Source organism: Ciona robusta, chromosome 9, assembly GCF_009617815.1.
Source record: "Ciona robusta chromosome 9, ASM961781v2".
NCBI classification, from domain to species: Eukaryota; Metazoa; Chordata; class Ascidiacea; order Phlebobranchia; family Cionidae; genus Ciona; species Ciona robusta.
The window spans coordinates 5,635,140-5,651,249 of record NC_143243.1 but is presented as its reverse complement, the minus strand read 5'-3'; the positions used below and the strand labels follow the sequence as shown (position 1 = coordinate 5,651,249).

Below are 16,110 nucleotides of genomic sequence, written 5' to 3'. Positions count from 1 at the left end.
CTTCATTCTCTTGATTTGTCTGCATTACCTCTTCAGTGAATTGTCCTGTAGGTATTGGAGTATAATCCACGAAAAATACGGTAGAGTTCTCGGATAAAGCTATTAGCGACTATAATATACATTAGAATAAATATTGTGTTTTACGTATTAACATATACAAGAATACAATTATTGCACAATTATGAAAAGCAGCGTAGTTGAAATATGAGCAAACTCTTGAATTTGTTGATGTTCTCGTCCAAAAAACGACGGTCCGCGGCAGAGGACATATCAGGTATTGAGTCCAAGGCTTCAACGAAGTTTGTTCTGTCAATTAATTATATACAGTATAAATGAATAAATGACTTTTTCTTAATATACAGTATAAATGAATGAATGACTTTTTCTAAATATACAGTATAAATAAATTAATGTAATGTATTTATCTATGCGTGTGGCAGCGCAAGGACAGTGGTTAAATTATAAGTGTTCTGTTTTAGACACTTTATGACTTAATTTTGCTGTTAACTTTGATTTAATTAAATATGACGCTTTAATTGAATGAATAAATGTAACTTGTCTTATCCTCTCGTTGCTGGAAAATGACAGTTGTTATAACATGGGTGTTCTGTTTCATACACCTCTTGCCACCTTACGATTTATCATGCATGTTACTGTGTTGAAGTTTTTTAAGGATTTTTTTCATTTTTTTATGTATGACTGATAATTTGGACAACTCATTAGTGACCACTGGGTTGGAGCAATTGCCGTTAAATGTCTTGCCCAAGGACTTTATTATAAGCACCAAAAATTGTGGAATCTAATGTCCTACAAAATTAGTAAGCGCTGACTACATTGCAAGCACAATATATCATTACACATGAGGAGATCAACCAGACTACTTACGAGGATTGAGTTGACTCAAATGCAGCAGTAGCTTGCTGAAGAGCTTCGATGTCTAGTCTCGCCTGCATTGATCCGTTTGTTCCTATCTTCCGGATACACTGGATCAGCCGGAGGACCTCCTCGGAAGTCATTTGGATCACTTGGATGAGGAATCGAGGAACAAGATCAGGATTGATGGAGTAAACCTGAAAAACATAGCTTGACTCAAAAACAACAGTTTTGAACAGATACCATAAGCGCTTTATTTTATTTATCCCTTTGAATATGGTAAAAATCTTATTAATTTAAACAGTGAAGAGAGCAAAACAACAGTCATTAAAAGAGCGAACTAATCATAATCACGCTACAGGTAAAATACCAAGTAGAGTCATCGCCACTAAAGCCACATTCGACAAGAAACGTGGAAGTAAATGAAGTTACATATATTCTTACCTCAGCATGTATTGTTATAATGCTCATTAAAGCTGTCTTTATGTATGGACGAACACCTGTGAAAATATAAAATGTAAAGTTGTGCTTTCTAACATTAGAGTAATTGAATTTAGAAGAAAAAAAATGATAAAAAAAGAGAAAGAAAATGATAAAAATTTACCCTCAGGTCTCAAACATTCGTTCCAGTCAAAACTCCCCGCATACATTCCTGGCTCAAGAGCGCCGGTTAGTGGTTCGACACGGTGCTCCACATACGCTTCGAAAAACTTCTCATCCAGTTTTGAGAACTCACTGTCACAAGTCTGTGTGAAAAATTGTCATATAAAGTTACATAAGATATTTAGAGAAACTCGGGGCCGTGGTAAAGTGGTTATCTTGCCTGACAGTGACCTAGAGGTAATGTGTTTAAGGTTCAGGCTCGACGCTGCTACCATTGTGGCCCTATGTGTCCTTGGGCTAGACACTTAACGGCAATTGCTCCAACCCAGTGGGCACTAATGGGTTGTCCAAATTATCAGCTATACTATACATAAAAAAATGAAAAAAAATAATCACCCACAAAGTAACATATACATGGTAACTCGTAAGCTGGCACGAGGTGTATGAACACCTATGTTATAATGACTGTTGTTTTCCGGCCACGCGAGGATCAAATAAGTTACATTTATTCATTCATTACATTCAGTCAATGTAGACATTAATCTGCTATACAAAGTAGAACTCAACTATTTAAACTAAACTGGTTACCTTCTCAGTCACTTCAATGTTTGGGAAATGTAGCTGTCTGAAATGATCAATTAACGGATGAAGAAGGTTTTGTTTTGTGTACGACAAGTTGCTTATTCCAATCACAAGACGTTGCTCCTGTAAAAGGAACATACGAGGTGTTATAGGTGAAACTAACTTTCTCCTAAATAAAATAATTCCCAAAAATTATAGTTAAATGTATCAGTATTAAGCATCAAACCCAGTATCCTCTGATTATGATGCAAGCGCCTAACCACTGAGCCAGGGCATATACTTTATTGAATATAAATCTAATACTTTAGATATTTAAGGCTTTAATAAAAGCTTTGCTGCTAAAGGTATTTGCAGAAAACAACAGCAAACATGACAACTTGTAAAACAAGATTGCCAGAAGATCTGTATTAGAATTACATTACGCCTGGTAACAACTGTTTTACTTTACATATTTTTGAGTTTTTTTACATTATAATAGGTTTGTAGATTACATAATTACCTACCAGTGGTGGGAGACTTTCTTGAGGTACTTTACTCGAATCTGACTCGGATTCTTCAATGAAAACACAACGTTCCAAACATGAAGAGAAAGTCTGGTGATCAACAATTTAAATGAATTTTGAGTTTGAATTAAAGCAAGTCATGGCATATTATATAGTAGGGCAGGGGAAGATGGGACACCATCAGCACACAGCATCCAAATATCCTGATCCTGTTTTGAACAATTAACACCAGTCTATGGGAGTTGTAAGCATACGGTTTAATAATTCTTGGAATGTTTTTTGTTTAATATCGAATGGGACAAGGAAACAGAATGAAAAGGTGTCCTATATTCCCTCATCCTACCTATATCACAGTGAAGAAACAAACATAAAAGTTTTTATTAAGATTAAATTTGAAATTAAGTTTTAGAGTTAGTTGTAATAGTTCTATAACTTAGTTAGGGTTAACAACACCCATTTTGTTATCGTGACCAAAGAGACAAAATAAATTTTATTCATTCATTCATACACCTAAACTCACTGTGAATAGCCTTGTAAAATCTTGAGTCACTCTACTCTGCACTGCTACCCGCGCAAACACGGGTTCTTCACCAGGTAGAGACTCAAGTACATCACGAACCACTGACACCAGTGCTACAGTTATGTTGTGGAACTGAGAAGGCTGCAAAAAAAAAAACCTAATTTGAAAGTAGTGGCATAGTAAACATGTGGGGCTAGAAAACCTAAGACAAAATTTAAGTCCAACCAATTGTATAACGAAAAGATATTTCGGCCAAGTGGCATTGTTATTCTGTTATTAGATTAGAGTCAGATTTGCAGAATTTATCACAGTAAACATGAGGTGTAAGTTAATTCCTGGACTGTGTGTGTCGTTTTGGTGCTGTACAGTTTTAAGCATTGTGTATATTTCTTGGTTAGGATTTACAAATACTTTACTGTGATATTTTGATATGGTAAACATTAAGAGACGAAGTCAAAAAAAATAAATAAAGTGATATGCCAAAAATTAGGTGATATTGTAAAAATTTAAATAAAGTAATTGTAAGAGATATTTACCAAAGCAGTCACTCCCTTGTTGCTTACTTCCCAAGTTTCTTTCATTCGTAGCCCACGGATATCTAGGGATGGCATTGGTTGTAATTTAAAAATCTATATAGCTGTTACTATTTGTATGATAGCTTGTTACAGTCCGCGCAGTGGCTTGCTTGTAACCCAGAGGCAATGGGTTCAAGGCTCGTAGCTGCTACTGTTGTTGGCGTATGTGTGCTTAGGCAAGGAACTTAATGGCAAGGAACTTAATGGCAATCACAGTTATATAGAACAAAGTAAGTTACATTCATTTATTCATACCATCAGTTGCTTCTTGTAGGAAAGTACTGAGACTTAAAACTCTAAGGTCATGAATGACGTCGTTTAATGATTGGAGTGTTCCATGGGGTAGGGTGAGAGAGGATAGCTCTATTAAGCACTGTCTGTGGTACGAAATAGAAAAACGAGAGTTAAAAAGTTATAAAATTTAATTCTATAGTACAATCAAGAACCATTAAAGCTTTATTACTATATTTGCCCAGAAAAAAAATTATCATCAGAAAAAGCTAGAAATTTCTCACCGTGCCGCGCGGACACAATCATAGAGGACAGTTGCTGGAAGAGGAACCTCTGAGGGCCAGACTCCATATGACTCCCGCTCGTGTAGATCCTCATCATCATCTACATGGAGGGTGGCAGGGAGGAATGCTGCTCGTAGGAGGTTCACAAAGAGGATCACTGTGTCCCGGAGGAGTCCCTGGTTGAAAGATGATGGTTTAGAACAAGTGAGATATTGTAGTGAAGTAAATTGGAAAAATAAGAATAAAAGTTAGAAGAAAATCTGGAAATCGAAAAAGTACACAAGATAAAGTATATTTATTGAAAATTACTAGGTTTCTTAATAAATGGCAAAATTTTATAGACAATTATTTGAAAGTCATTCATTCTTAAATTTATAATACACTGCAAAATATGAAAGGGTTCCATAACCATTGTTATACAATGTGTTAATATGTGGTTGTCTTTTACTTTCCTATATGTTTGTACCTTCTAAATAAAATTTTCGTCATAACCTATGTCAAATACAACCATAATCATGTTTCTTATTACCTTCATTTGCTTTGAATGTTTTGATGCCATTTCCTTTAAGTTTTCCACATCAGAACTCTTTTCTCCTGTTTCACTTAAAATCACACCCGTTGAATAATGTTGCCACAGATTCCAATGCTCAGGGATCTGACTGGTGGCAATGCTTGTCAGTTCCTGTGAGAATAACAGTTGTACATTAGTTCAAAGCACCAAATAACCTGACAATGCCAAATCCCAACAAAATTGAAATGGCTACTAGACACTTTTTAGTAAACTAGTTTTCAGAATAAAACCTGTCTAAACAGTATTACACCAAAGTAATAATAAAGATTTTTTATTGCATGTTATATTACATCAAACTTCCACATTTTTCTATTTGCAATGAGCATAAAAAAGATGTTAAAAAATACATATATTTTAAAAAATTTTATTTTAAAAAATTTAAGCTGTAGTGCTGACTTTAAATTTGCTTTCGACAGTTAGGGCAAACAAAACCACTCAACCACTCACCTCCAAATACTGATGGCAAACTTGAACTTTACCAGCTTCATCCAAATTTTCTGTGCATTTGAAAGCTGAAAGAAGTAATAAATATAATATTAATAAATAATAATAACGAAAAATAGAGATTGCTATACATGCAACAAAATACCAATTTATAAAGATAAAAAAAATAACCAAACTTAATAAACAAAATTACATAGTTTATTACAATACTTTTAATAAGTGTAGCTTTGGGTGTTACATTATGTTTTTTGGGGTGTTACGTATATAAATTTAAACTAATTCATGAAATAATGATATTATTTCATTTAATTTGCATCTCATCGGCATTTCGAATTAGTTTATTTTTAAATTATAAAAACTCTACAGACTCCTCACCAGTTTTGATATGTCTGTCCTTGCATTTTATCATGGACTCCTGGATCCAGCCATGTTGGTGTACGAGGCATTCCCAACCTGGATCCCCAGACTCTCCTAATCCGAGCAGGTATCGGATGAGCTTCTTCTGACGATGAAGAGGAGAGGGAAGCTCCTGGACTTCCTGCTTCAGTTGCTCCCGGAACTTCTCAATCCTCTTTTCAACTTCAGCAAAAACTGGAAAAAAATTTGAAAAAGGAAAAATAAAATGAAATGTTTGGACATTTAGAATATAATTTTTTAGGCATCATTTTATTTTAAAAGACTAAAAAAACTAAAAAATATAGAAAAGAAAACTAATAAAATGCTGACATAATAACCCCCAAAAAATATTAATAATTTTACACTTTGTTTTATATATTTTTAAATCAAAATTTACCTTTTTTGAATACATCAACATCAGTTTCTGAGAAAAGTGACTTTGCTTTCTCGTAATCATTAATTACAACCCCATAATCACCACGCTGTATATTCTTCTCTATATTCAACGGCAGGTTGAAGAGAAACTGAGGATTTGAAATCACAAATAAAAACTTGAACACACAGTAAGAGGCTTTATTAGTGAATTTGGCACGCAGAAGTTACTTATGTGTTATAAGTTATGTTATTGATAATTTCATTTTTTTGCGACATATTTATCAATAACACATTCAACTGGAGTTAAAAGTATCAAACTTACCTTAAACCTCTGCAAAACATTAAGTGTGTTCCTGATAGAATCCGCTCTGTCTTTACAGCTGAGTACGGTGTCAAACAATTTGTTTGCATTTTCGCTTGCCTCTGTATAAAACAACAATTTAAAACATTTTCTAAAAGCAATTTTAAAACCATTTTTTTAAATAACAATTTTAAAATCCTAAAAAATCCTAAAAAATTGTAGCACATTTAGTGCCTTTTTTAGTGAAGCTAGTATGTTACACACAATTTAGAAGAACGAGCATTATATGAGACTTACCATTTAATGTTGATTCTAATTTATCAGTCAAGTTCCCATTTTTTCGACCTCCTTCATCACGCTGCATTTTATGATGGATACCTGCGTACGGTAGGTGTATGCGTGTATTTAAGTTAGTGTAGGCCAGGGTTTCTTAACCAGGGGTGCGAGAACTGTTTTTAGGGGTGTTGGGTGCTAATGCTAAATCATTAAGGTAGGTTAGGTCTACTCTATACAAGCATTTCCAGAAGGGGGTGCGAGAATTGGTTGGTGATTTAAAAGGGATGCGGCAAGAAAAAGGTTAAGAACAACTGGTGTAGCCAGATATTAACATATTACTGTGAGTGTTGGAAAATTTGAATTATATTCAGATATTAAAGTTAAGTAAATACAACATTACACATAAATTTTAGAGTTAAATACATCTTATATAGAAATTCACCTGATAGTGTCTCATGCACCTCAAAAAACACAGGCAAGCTATCTTTGACATGATTGAGTGGAGCGTTGTTGGTGTTTCTGTTTGCTTTGCGTTTCATGTATGCATGACCTTCCTGTAAGAATAAATTCAGTGTCAGCTAACTGCGACTTCTCGTTCATTAATTGCATGTTATAATATGCGTCCCATAATGTAATGTAAAGGAGGACACTCATTAACTTTGTAAGAGCAAATAAAATCAATAGAAAAGACAAAATAGCATTTGACTATATGCTACAACAAAATATGAAATTAGGCAATTATTTACAAAACTAAACAAATGGCAGCAGTGGTTTTAAAAAAGAATTCTTCTGAAAAAATAATAGTGCATTACCTAGTGCATAACAAAATGAAATAGGCCTAGAACCGTACAAAGTTAGGCTAGAAAAACAGCCTTTAGATAAATAATAATGGCAAACATGAAATTATTAAATACATGAACAAATAAAATGTCAAATATGACAAGTAAACAAATACCTTGAGTTTACTGAATGATGTGTTGCAATGCCTCTCTAATAAAAACCAAGAAGGTTCAAAGTTTTGGTCCGTGGGGTCGGGACTTCCTTTTCCAAACAAGTCAGCAAGTTGCATGTAGGCTTGGGTCTTGTGACTATATGGAATAAATAATGAAATCTTAATACTTTGTATTTGGTACAAAAAAGTATGCAGTTACAATGTTAAATGAACATAATTTGCTTTATTTTAGTGTGCCCAAAAATGATAGTCGTTATAACACGGTTGTTTTGTTTCATACACCTCATGCCAGGTTTCGAGTAACTAAAATTATACAATTGACCAATATTTTACACAAACAAAAATAAATAGTTCACATAATTTTTTATTTTATATGTTAAATAATGACAGCCTTGACAGGTTATGTTTATAAACACATAAAATCCGAGGTTGTAAAGCAGACATGGCTTACCCTGGAATTTTTGCATTGCATTCATCAGTAAAACAAAAAAAACAATCAGTTTTGCTAACTATCCCAGCTTTTTTTGCATTTTAAAAAGCTTGCCTGTTTTTGCCAAACATTTTGTCATTTTGTACTAACCCCAATTCTTCAGAGTTGAGACCCAGTGGGTCAGTTCTTAATGAAATATTTGACGACTTCTGAGCTCGGTCGAGGCGCTGGTCCACCCATTCTGTCTCATCAACCCACACGGCCGATGTTTCAAGTGGACCTGAATGCAAAGAAAATATTTAAAATATAAAACGGAAGTAACCAATGAAATTTAAATCAAAAGTAAGCAATAAAAAAAATATTAATATATATATATATATATAATACATATACATCTGACAATTTAAAAAGAAAATACCAGTTTATCCCATAATTAATTGTTATTTCAGAATTACTTTAGTAATCATCATTTTCTGTGGCCTTGGACATTTTGGGTAATTTTAATGGTTTAATTTTTATTTTTATAAGACATGAAAACAGATAACAGTATAATAGGTAGCAATACTGCAGGAAAACAACAATTCTAACTTACCAACTTTCTTTACTGGAAGTCCTGTAAATGTAACAGTGGACGAACCAGTTCCTCCTGACTTTGTGATAACTATGATGTCTCCTTTACCAATTCCTGCTGCCGTTCTGCAGAATATTTTTGAAGGAGATACCCAATCCACAGTCATTGAGCAGTTTTTGCCACATATGGCAACACCTGAAAATCAAATCAACAAAATTTAACTTTTTTGTCATATACACTTCCATAAAATAAGGTTTTAACAACATTAAAATTGTTAATAAAATCATTCCAATTTTAAAATGCTTCCTTTAAAAAGAACTGCTAGTACTAGTACATTGAAGTTTAAGGAGTAAAATTACCTAACACATCACTTTGACTTGTTCCCAGATTTTCCCCACGAATCGTAACTTTAGTGAAGGGTGTCCCATCTTTAGGTGATATGCCAGTCACAACAGGTGCGGGCCCAACAGGCATTGCTATTGTATTTACAAGTCTACCCTAGTATCATATACATACAAATATGGAATCTGTAATTTTTAACGATTAAAATAAGGCAAACATTATTGAAAAAACATGGTTAAAATATTTAGAATATATTTTTTTTTGGATAGAATACCGATCATAAAATTTAAAGTACATACATATTAGTCTTTTACTCAAATCACTTTAAAACAATAATGGAAAACTTATTGTTTTCCTTTAAATAATGTAATATAAGCTCATGCGAAATAAATTAAACACAAATGAAGGGGATCAAGTAAACACGCTATTTTAAAAACACTGATCGAAAATGGAACTATGTGGAACTGGAAAGAAGAAGGTAGCATATTATTTTATTTTTATTTTTAATGTAAATAAAGTTGTAAAACGTTGTAATAAAATACAATGTCATGCAACATTTAAAACCATTAAAGGAATATATGTATATATAATAGTCTAACTAAAGCTTTTTTCTATTAAAGTGTTTGTTTTTACCAAACTATTCATTTTTAAAATACACAAATCACAAATATATATGAATGTATTGTATAAATGTTTATGTCGAAAATGAAAAATCAACTAAAATTACAATAAAATCTAAAATCAATATAATTTAATCTGGTGGCTATCTACCAAGGGTAACATGGGTGGGGACATTCACGAATATAAGTCTCCAATGTCCCTGTATTCACTTGCATTAGAGCTGTGTAAGTTGTCAGCTGGTTGAGCACAGGCTTTGTTGAAAGGACGTCGAAAATGGAGGGAAATCCAACCCCTTTCTTACCAGAGTAATCCATACATTTTTTAGCATCAGCGCGCCGGTCATCAAAAAATGGTGGGTTGGTCCAGTTGTCATAGTTAGTCTCCAGAACATACCATTCACCAGCAGTTGTGTTCATGGCCATAACGTTGTCAAGTTTGGTACGGTCCCGTGTAACGACTGCCCCTTCTCCAGATTTCACCCCTCCAACGATATAATACACAGGAGCGAGTATGACTTCCTTTGTCAGCATAGACATTGCTTCGTCATAGCTTGAGGCTTTATCCATGACTGTTCGGGTAAGAAAACTAGTCCAGTGGCCATCTCTTTGACCCATAATCCACTCCAGCATTCCAACGAAACCTCCATCTATATTAAACCTCTCATTCAGAGTAATAGTAAAAGCATTTGGCTTAATTCCAGTTAGGAGTCCAATATAACCAGCAAAGTTGACGGACTTGTACGCCGTTTTTCCTCCACGAGTAAAGTTGACATTCACCACCAATGGCCTAAGGTACTCTGTTATGAGCCAGGTATGATTCTTCACATCCCAGCCCATAAACAAGCCAAAATCTAGGTTTCTTGCATGGTATAACTTTCCGGCATCATCCTGCGCAACAATCGAAGTACAGACGGTGAAAATTTCATAAAAAATATTAAACAATAAAATTTCCCCATCAGGAAGTCCAGAAGCTTTCGCGATGCCTTGAATCTCTGCTCCATACGGCTCCGGAAGTTTTTGAATCAACTCCGGAAGATACTGATCAACAGCAGTGATAATTTTGGGTGAAATAGCTCCAACGAGCAGCTTTATTTGACCAATCATAGCAACCAATTCCTTCTTTTTGTGCTGAACTACCCCGTTCCAACGGACAGATGGGTCCTGATCAAGATTGACTTCAAAAGTGGGCGGCATGCCTGCACACCTTGCATGGTTGGCATACATCCCATGCTGACAATCCTCCGTGTATGGTGGAAGAACCTGCGCATTGGCGAACACACAAAGAGCAGCAAACACAGCTAGCAATGTAATGAACTGCATGTTTACGTTTTCTATGATAATAAAAACTTACACTGCTGGTAAAAAGTATTTTAAATGCTTTAATGTGAAAAACGTAGGAAACCTGCTAGCGTTATCTATTTTCTTTTAATTCTGATACTTGTTGTAACACACATACCTTTTTTCTTTAATTTCCTGACACCACTTCACAAAAACATCTCATCAATGCAAGAATTGTCGAATCAGGTCACGTGATATAGGTCATGTGACCAAAATCTGAATCAGCAGAATCTTGGGCTTCCCCGCGTAACAAAATTTCCCGCGTTTAAAAATCCGTGTGTTGACACTTTTTGTGCAGTCCGTTGTTGCAGCTTAACTTATAGGAAGGATGTCGGAAGTACGCCACTCAAAACGACTGCTTGCAAAATCTAACAAAGTCAACGTTTCCCCCCCAAAAAAGCAACAAACGAAAGTTGCAAAAGCCCCAAAGGTGTGTGTTGTTTTCTTATTATATTATTTACTTATCTGATTTATACCATACGTTTTTAAACACGTAGACACAGACCACGACTAAACGAAAAAATAAAAGTCTAGACGCAAAGGAAAACATTCGCAAGACTCCTGAAAATATTGTTGGTAAGCATTCTGGTGTTTGAGTGTAAATCAAACTGTCAATTTCTGTAAACGTTTTAAATTTTTAAACATTGTATTGACTTAGATTCTTCCCAAACTGATGATTCTTCTGACATTGACAGCGAAGATGAGGTAAATAATCGATACCTGTATATTTTAATGGGACATACACGGCACAGTAGAATATTTAAGCTTACCGCAACCACTTCTGCGACTTCAATCATAATAGTTTAAATAACCATATGTTATTTATTTACCCCTTATAATTTTTAACACTATCAATAAACGTTGATCTTTTTGGACAGGACTTTTATCAAAAGATTCAGAATCAGAGAAGAAAGCTAGAGCAAGAAAAGTTGAAAATCATCCAAGATCTGAACCTCCATCAAGCTGCTCTTGATCTTCAATCTTCACTTAAATCAAACTCTGGGGCAAGGAGGAAAACTGAAAAACGTAATTTTTGCTAGTTTTTTTACAGTTGCTCAAGCCACTTCATAAGAATGGTAGTTCCTACTTCCTGACATGTTCTTACACAGACTGTTAGCAATTATTAAATATCAATGTGCAAAAAACCTGCATTCACAAGCACGTTAAAATATCATGTTTATTGTGTTGCATTTTTCAGTCTGTTTTTAAAAACTAAGGTTCTTTTTTATCTACCAAAAAGTTGCTAGATAATATTTGTAATATTTCTGATATAACCTTGTAGTTTAAAAATACCATGTTTATAATGCATTGTTGATTAGGTGAAGCTGGAGTCCCTGTTCGAAAATCGAGACGTTTGCAAAACATAAAACCTGAGGATAAGGATAAAGAAGGATGGAGTGCTTCTACTGAAGTATCGGAAACAAAAGCACAGGTAGGCACACTTAATAGTCTTGTATGTTAAACTGTATTATGAACAAATGGATGCTTGTAATTTATTCACCCTCGTAGCAGGACAAGGACAGTCCTTATAACATTGCTGTTTTGTTTCATACAACTCATGCCCACTTGGCACTTACCCGTTACCACGTATGTGAGTAATTTTTTTATGGGGTTAAAGATTTTTAATTTTTTGTTTTTTTTATGTATGGCATAAAAATTTAGATAGAAAGTGACCACTGGGTTGGAACAGTTGCTGTTAAGTGTCTTGCCCAGCAACACATACACCAACAATGGTAACAGCGACGAGCTTCGCTCCTGTAACCTCTGGGTTAGAGCCTCTAACTTAGAGGCATTAATGTCTATAGTTTCTAAAATTTAACCCCAAAACATTTATAAAACAAGGTTATATGAAAATTTATTATTTCGTATTGTTTATTCCATAGAGAGTAACAGGTCAAGAACATTTTATTGACCCAGTGGTCAAGGAAACAACAACCAAGAAGAATTCGGATCCTGAAGAGACTAATAACAACAAGGAATCTTCAAAATACACGGAATTAATCGAAATCTTCAAATCTGAGCTAAAACTTGAGTTTCCAGATGAGAATCTTCCAGTGGACAGGTGAAATAATATTATGATATTTTACTTCAGATCTTTAGAATTGAATCTCTTTCAGATTTGTTAGTTTTACAATGGTGTTACTTCTTTTAACAGTTTCACAAAAAAGCTTGAGTCAAATACTTCGAGTCAATGTGTTGTTGAAAAAGTTGTGCAGAGTCGAATATACGCCATTGATATTTATCCAAGCCATAGTGACATCATAATGGCAGCTGGAGGGAGAGAGGGAGACGTCGGTATTTGGAATCTTGTAAGTAAACTATAATCTTTTATCGGAATTTTAGTTATTTCAAAATCGAATTGCATAAAACACAGATTTTCTAGTCAGTCTCAATATTCTAATAGGAGGGTCAAAGTTGTGTGGCTAATGAGCCTACATTAAATAAAATCCTAAGAAAAATAAAATTACCTTTAATTTTGTAAAAAAAATCAAGTTGTTTGCATTGGAGATTGGAGCAAGCAGGTACAATTCTTCGACAAATTTACATTTTCTAATCATTTCACAGCTGACAGTTAAATATATATAATTTCTACCATAAAACACTTAAATAACTTAATCCTAACTCTTAACACTCTTTATTTGGTAAACCTTAAAATTACACAATATCATATATTTTTCACCACATGGGTCACTCATATTTTATTCACCACATGGGCCACTTACCATTGATTTTTCTTATAATAAACTCATTCTACTTTATTGCACCTTCAGGACACTTCATATAAAGGAGATGACGAAGCAAGTATCTTTTCATTTTTTCCACACTCCTCCCCTGTTAAATGTCTTCGGTTTGCACCAGATGCTCCACATAAACTATATAGTTGTAGCTATGATGGAATGTTTCGTTGCACTGATCTAACAAGTGAAACAGTCAGCAAGGTATCTTAATGAATAATGCCCTTTATGTATAATTGAATGAAACTTATTTATTCTCTGGGGCAACAACAACCTATGATATAACGTTGCTGTTATTTGACATGCTTCGTGTCATGTATGTAACTTTGTGGTGGATAGTTTTTTTACTTTTTTCTATATAGCTGAAATTTTTAACACCGATTAGTGATCACTGGGTTGGAGCATATGCCGTTAAGTGTCTTGCCCAAGGACACATACACCCACAATGGTAGCATCAACAAGCCTTGAATCCATAACCTCTGGGTTAGAGGCATGCATGCTAACCAACTGTGCCACAACGCCGAACTTATCTATAGCTTCAATATTTTTCTATCTACAGGTAATACATGATGATGAAACATACCCTCCTATGTATTTTGATTTTATCGGGAAAACTTCTCAATCTTTTATAATAGCCAAGTATGGTGGTGATGTAGTAGTGTGTGATACCAGAGAAAGGTATTCTTGATGTACCACTCCAGTTTTGAAATCGATTAATTTTTTTACTTTTTAACACTAGTGAGGACAAATTCAAAACATATGGAACTGGCATGAGATCTCTTAGAGGAGTTTCTGTTCACCCGGTTGATTCACACTACTTTGCAGTCAGTGGAAATGACAAGTAAAGAAACATGAATGTGACTTTAATTTGTTTTCGCGTGGTCGGGCAACAAGGGTTGTTATAACATGGGTGTTCTGTTTCACACACCCCGTGCCCACTTATGAGTTACTGCGTATCTAATTTGTGGGTGATTATTTGTTACTTTAGTTATGTATGACTGACTATTTAGATAACCCATCTGTGACTACTGCGTTAGAGCAATTGCTGATAAGTGTCTTGCCCAAGGACACGTACACTCACAAAGGTAGCAGTTAGCAGCAATGACCCTTAAAATCATAACTTCTGGATAAAAAGCAGGCGTGCTAACCACTGTGTCACGGCACCGGTAACATATTTATATCTAGTGTTAATTTTTGTTTTAAAAGAAAAACTGTTGAAAAGGTTATATTTTTAAAAACAACCCAAAATGGCTTACATACACACAAAATTGGCTTCATAATAACATAATGTTTTGATGGTACTCACCATAGAACTTTGGGGTCGGCACTTATATTTGACATGCGAAAGTTACTTCGCAATGCGTCACACTCAGTGGTGACACTACACGGACACACAAAAGCTGCCAACTCAGCAATTTTTTCACCAATTACTGGGAACAAGTTAGTGACTTGCTGCTATGACGACAGATTGAGGTATAAAGTGATTAAATCCAGTTTTTAAGTAAATATTTTAACAAAATTACATAGATTTAGTGTTTTTGCGTAGTATAATTTGTACTGTGTATACAAGGTTACTTATTTTACCATAGCTGGTATTCAAACCCGAAAAATGCTCACGAATAAACATTAAAAGAAAAATGATGGCTGTTTAACCTATTTTACTATTTTTACTTTCTGAAAGCAAGCCTGCACATCGCATATTAAAGTTTTGTCATAAATTTTAAATGAAAATTTAAATTAACAAAAAAATACAAGGTCTATTTTTTAAGATGTACTCATGATATTTGTTCTTGCGGTTATTCTCCCATTTTACAATATAAACACACAACTTAAATCTTAGAGTGTACAACACCAGTGTTATTGGAGAAAGTGCATCTAAACCTTGTGTATCAATACACCATAACAACCACACTGGAAGGTGGCTGGCTCCTTTCCAACCAGCTTGGCATCCAACAAGGGACGACATATTTGTCATGGGAAGTATGCACAAACCAAGACAGGTGGAGGAATTTTAAATTAGAATTGAGTCTAATTGCACAAAACACCCATTTACTGGTCAGTTTGAATTTTCTCACAGCAGAGCCAAAGTATATTGCATTCGCCACATTAATTAATAAAGTTCCCCATGTTTGAAAAATATAAGTTTAATTGTATCTTAATAATGTCACTGCAGATTTCATTGCTGAATAAAATATAAAAAAAATTTTTTTTTTTTCTTTAGGTTGAAATTTTTGACTCTGATCTACAGCTTCAATGTGTACTTAACGATACAGAAGTTATGAAAAGTGTGTGTTCACTCAACCGTATCCACCCAAGCAGAGATGTGGTCGTCGGGGGCAACTCAAGCGGGCGAGTTTTTATCTTCGGACAATAGAAAGCTGTTTTTTTTAAATGAACATTGTTTGGGATTTTTGCAGCATATGCAGTTCTTAAAAGACCTTTGATTACGTTTTCTGTTTTTGTATTACATTTCTTACATTGTGTTTGTGTCACATATTCCACACTTTTCCAACCTCCATTTTTTGCTGTTCTGCTGCTCCTGTTTTTCATATTCTCACTATATTCTTAACACACAGGGTCATAAGGTG

The 16,110-nt window shown here is 34.4% G+C and overlaps 3 protein-coding genes across 5 annotated transcripts; 1 reads left to right on the top strand and 2 right to left on the bottom strand.

Annotated features, from left to right (window-relative positions):
• Positions 1-76: 76 nt before the first annotated feature.
• Positions 77-8,981, bottom strand: LOC149731525 (exocyst complex component 2-like). Its single transcript, XM_089885028.1, has 21 exons — positions 8,847-8,981; positions 8,509-8,682; positions 8,067-8,196; positions 7,490-7,622; positions 6,977-7,088; positions 6,556-6,636; positions 6,280-6,380; positions 5,980-6,106; positions 5,562-5,777; positions 5,190-5,254; positions 4,701-4,853; positions 4,172-4,347; positions 3,912-4,033; positions 3,618-3,679; positions 3,082-3,222; positions 2,562-2,651; positions 2,065-2,181; positions 1,478-1,619; positions 1,318-1,373; positions 886-1,070; positions 77-306 (listed from the first exon to the last, which is right to left on the bottom strand). The coding sequence occupies exons 1-21, from the start codon at positions 8,959-8,961 to the stop codon at positions 180-182; spliced, it is 2,625 nt and encodes an 874-aa protein (XP_089741154.1). The 5' UTR covers positions 8,962-8,981; the 3' UTR covers positions 77-179.
• Positions 8,982-9,013: 32 nt separating this feature from the next.
• LOC149731524 (acid ceramidase-like) lies at positions 9,014-10,917 on the bottom strand. Its single transcript, XM_089885036.1, has one exon. The coding sequence runs from the start codon at positions 10,767-10,769 to the stop codon at positions 9,597-9,599; it is 1,173 nt and encodes a 390-aa protein (XP_089741162.1). The 5' UTR covers positions 10,770-10,917; the 3' UTR covers positions 9,014-9,596.
• A 67-nt stretch (positions 10,918-10,984) lies between these two features.
• Positions 10,985-16,098, top strand: LOC149731523 (WD repeat-containing protein 76-like). 3 transcript variants are annotated; one of them, XM_089885032.1, is made up of 13 exons: positions 10,985-11,217; positions 11,285-11,363; positions 11,446-11,492; positions 11,666-11,813; positions 12,107-12,219; positions 12,671-12,849; positions 12,943-13,096; positions 13,559-13,726; positions 14,082-14,200; positions 14,262-14,363; positions 14,834-14,995; positions 15,363-15,577; positions 15,744-15,873. In XM_089885032.1, the coding sequence occupies exons 1-12, from the start codon at positions 11,116-11,118 to the stop codon at positions 15,535-15,537; spliced, it is 1,548 nt and encodes a 515-aa protein (XP_089741158.1). In that variant the 5' UTR covers positions 10,985-11,115; the 3' UTR covers positions 15,538-15,577; positions 15,744-15,873. The 3 variants fall into 3 exon arrangements, with proteins under 3 accessions (XP_089741158.1, XP_089741159.1, XP_089741156.1); XM_089885033.1 differs by having other exon boundaries at positions 10,986-11,217; positions 15,363-15,502; positions 15,744-15,884; XM_089885030.1 differs by having other exon boundaries at positions 10,992-11,217; positions 15,363-15,522; positions 15,744-16,098.
• Positions 16,099-16,110: the final 12 nt, after the last annotated feature.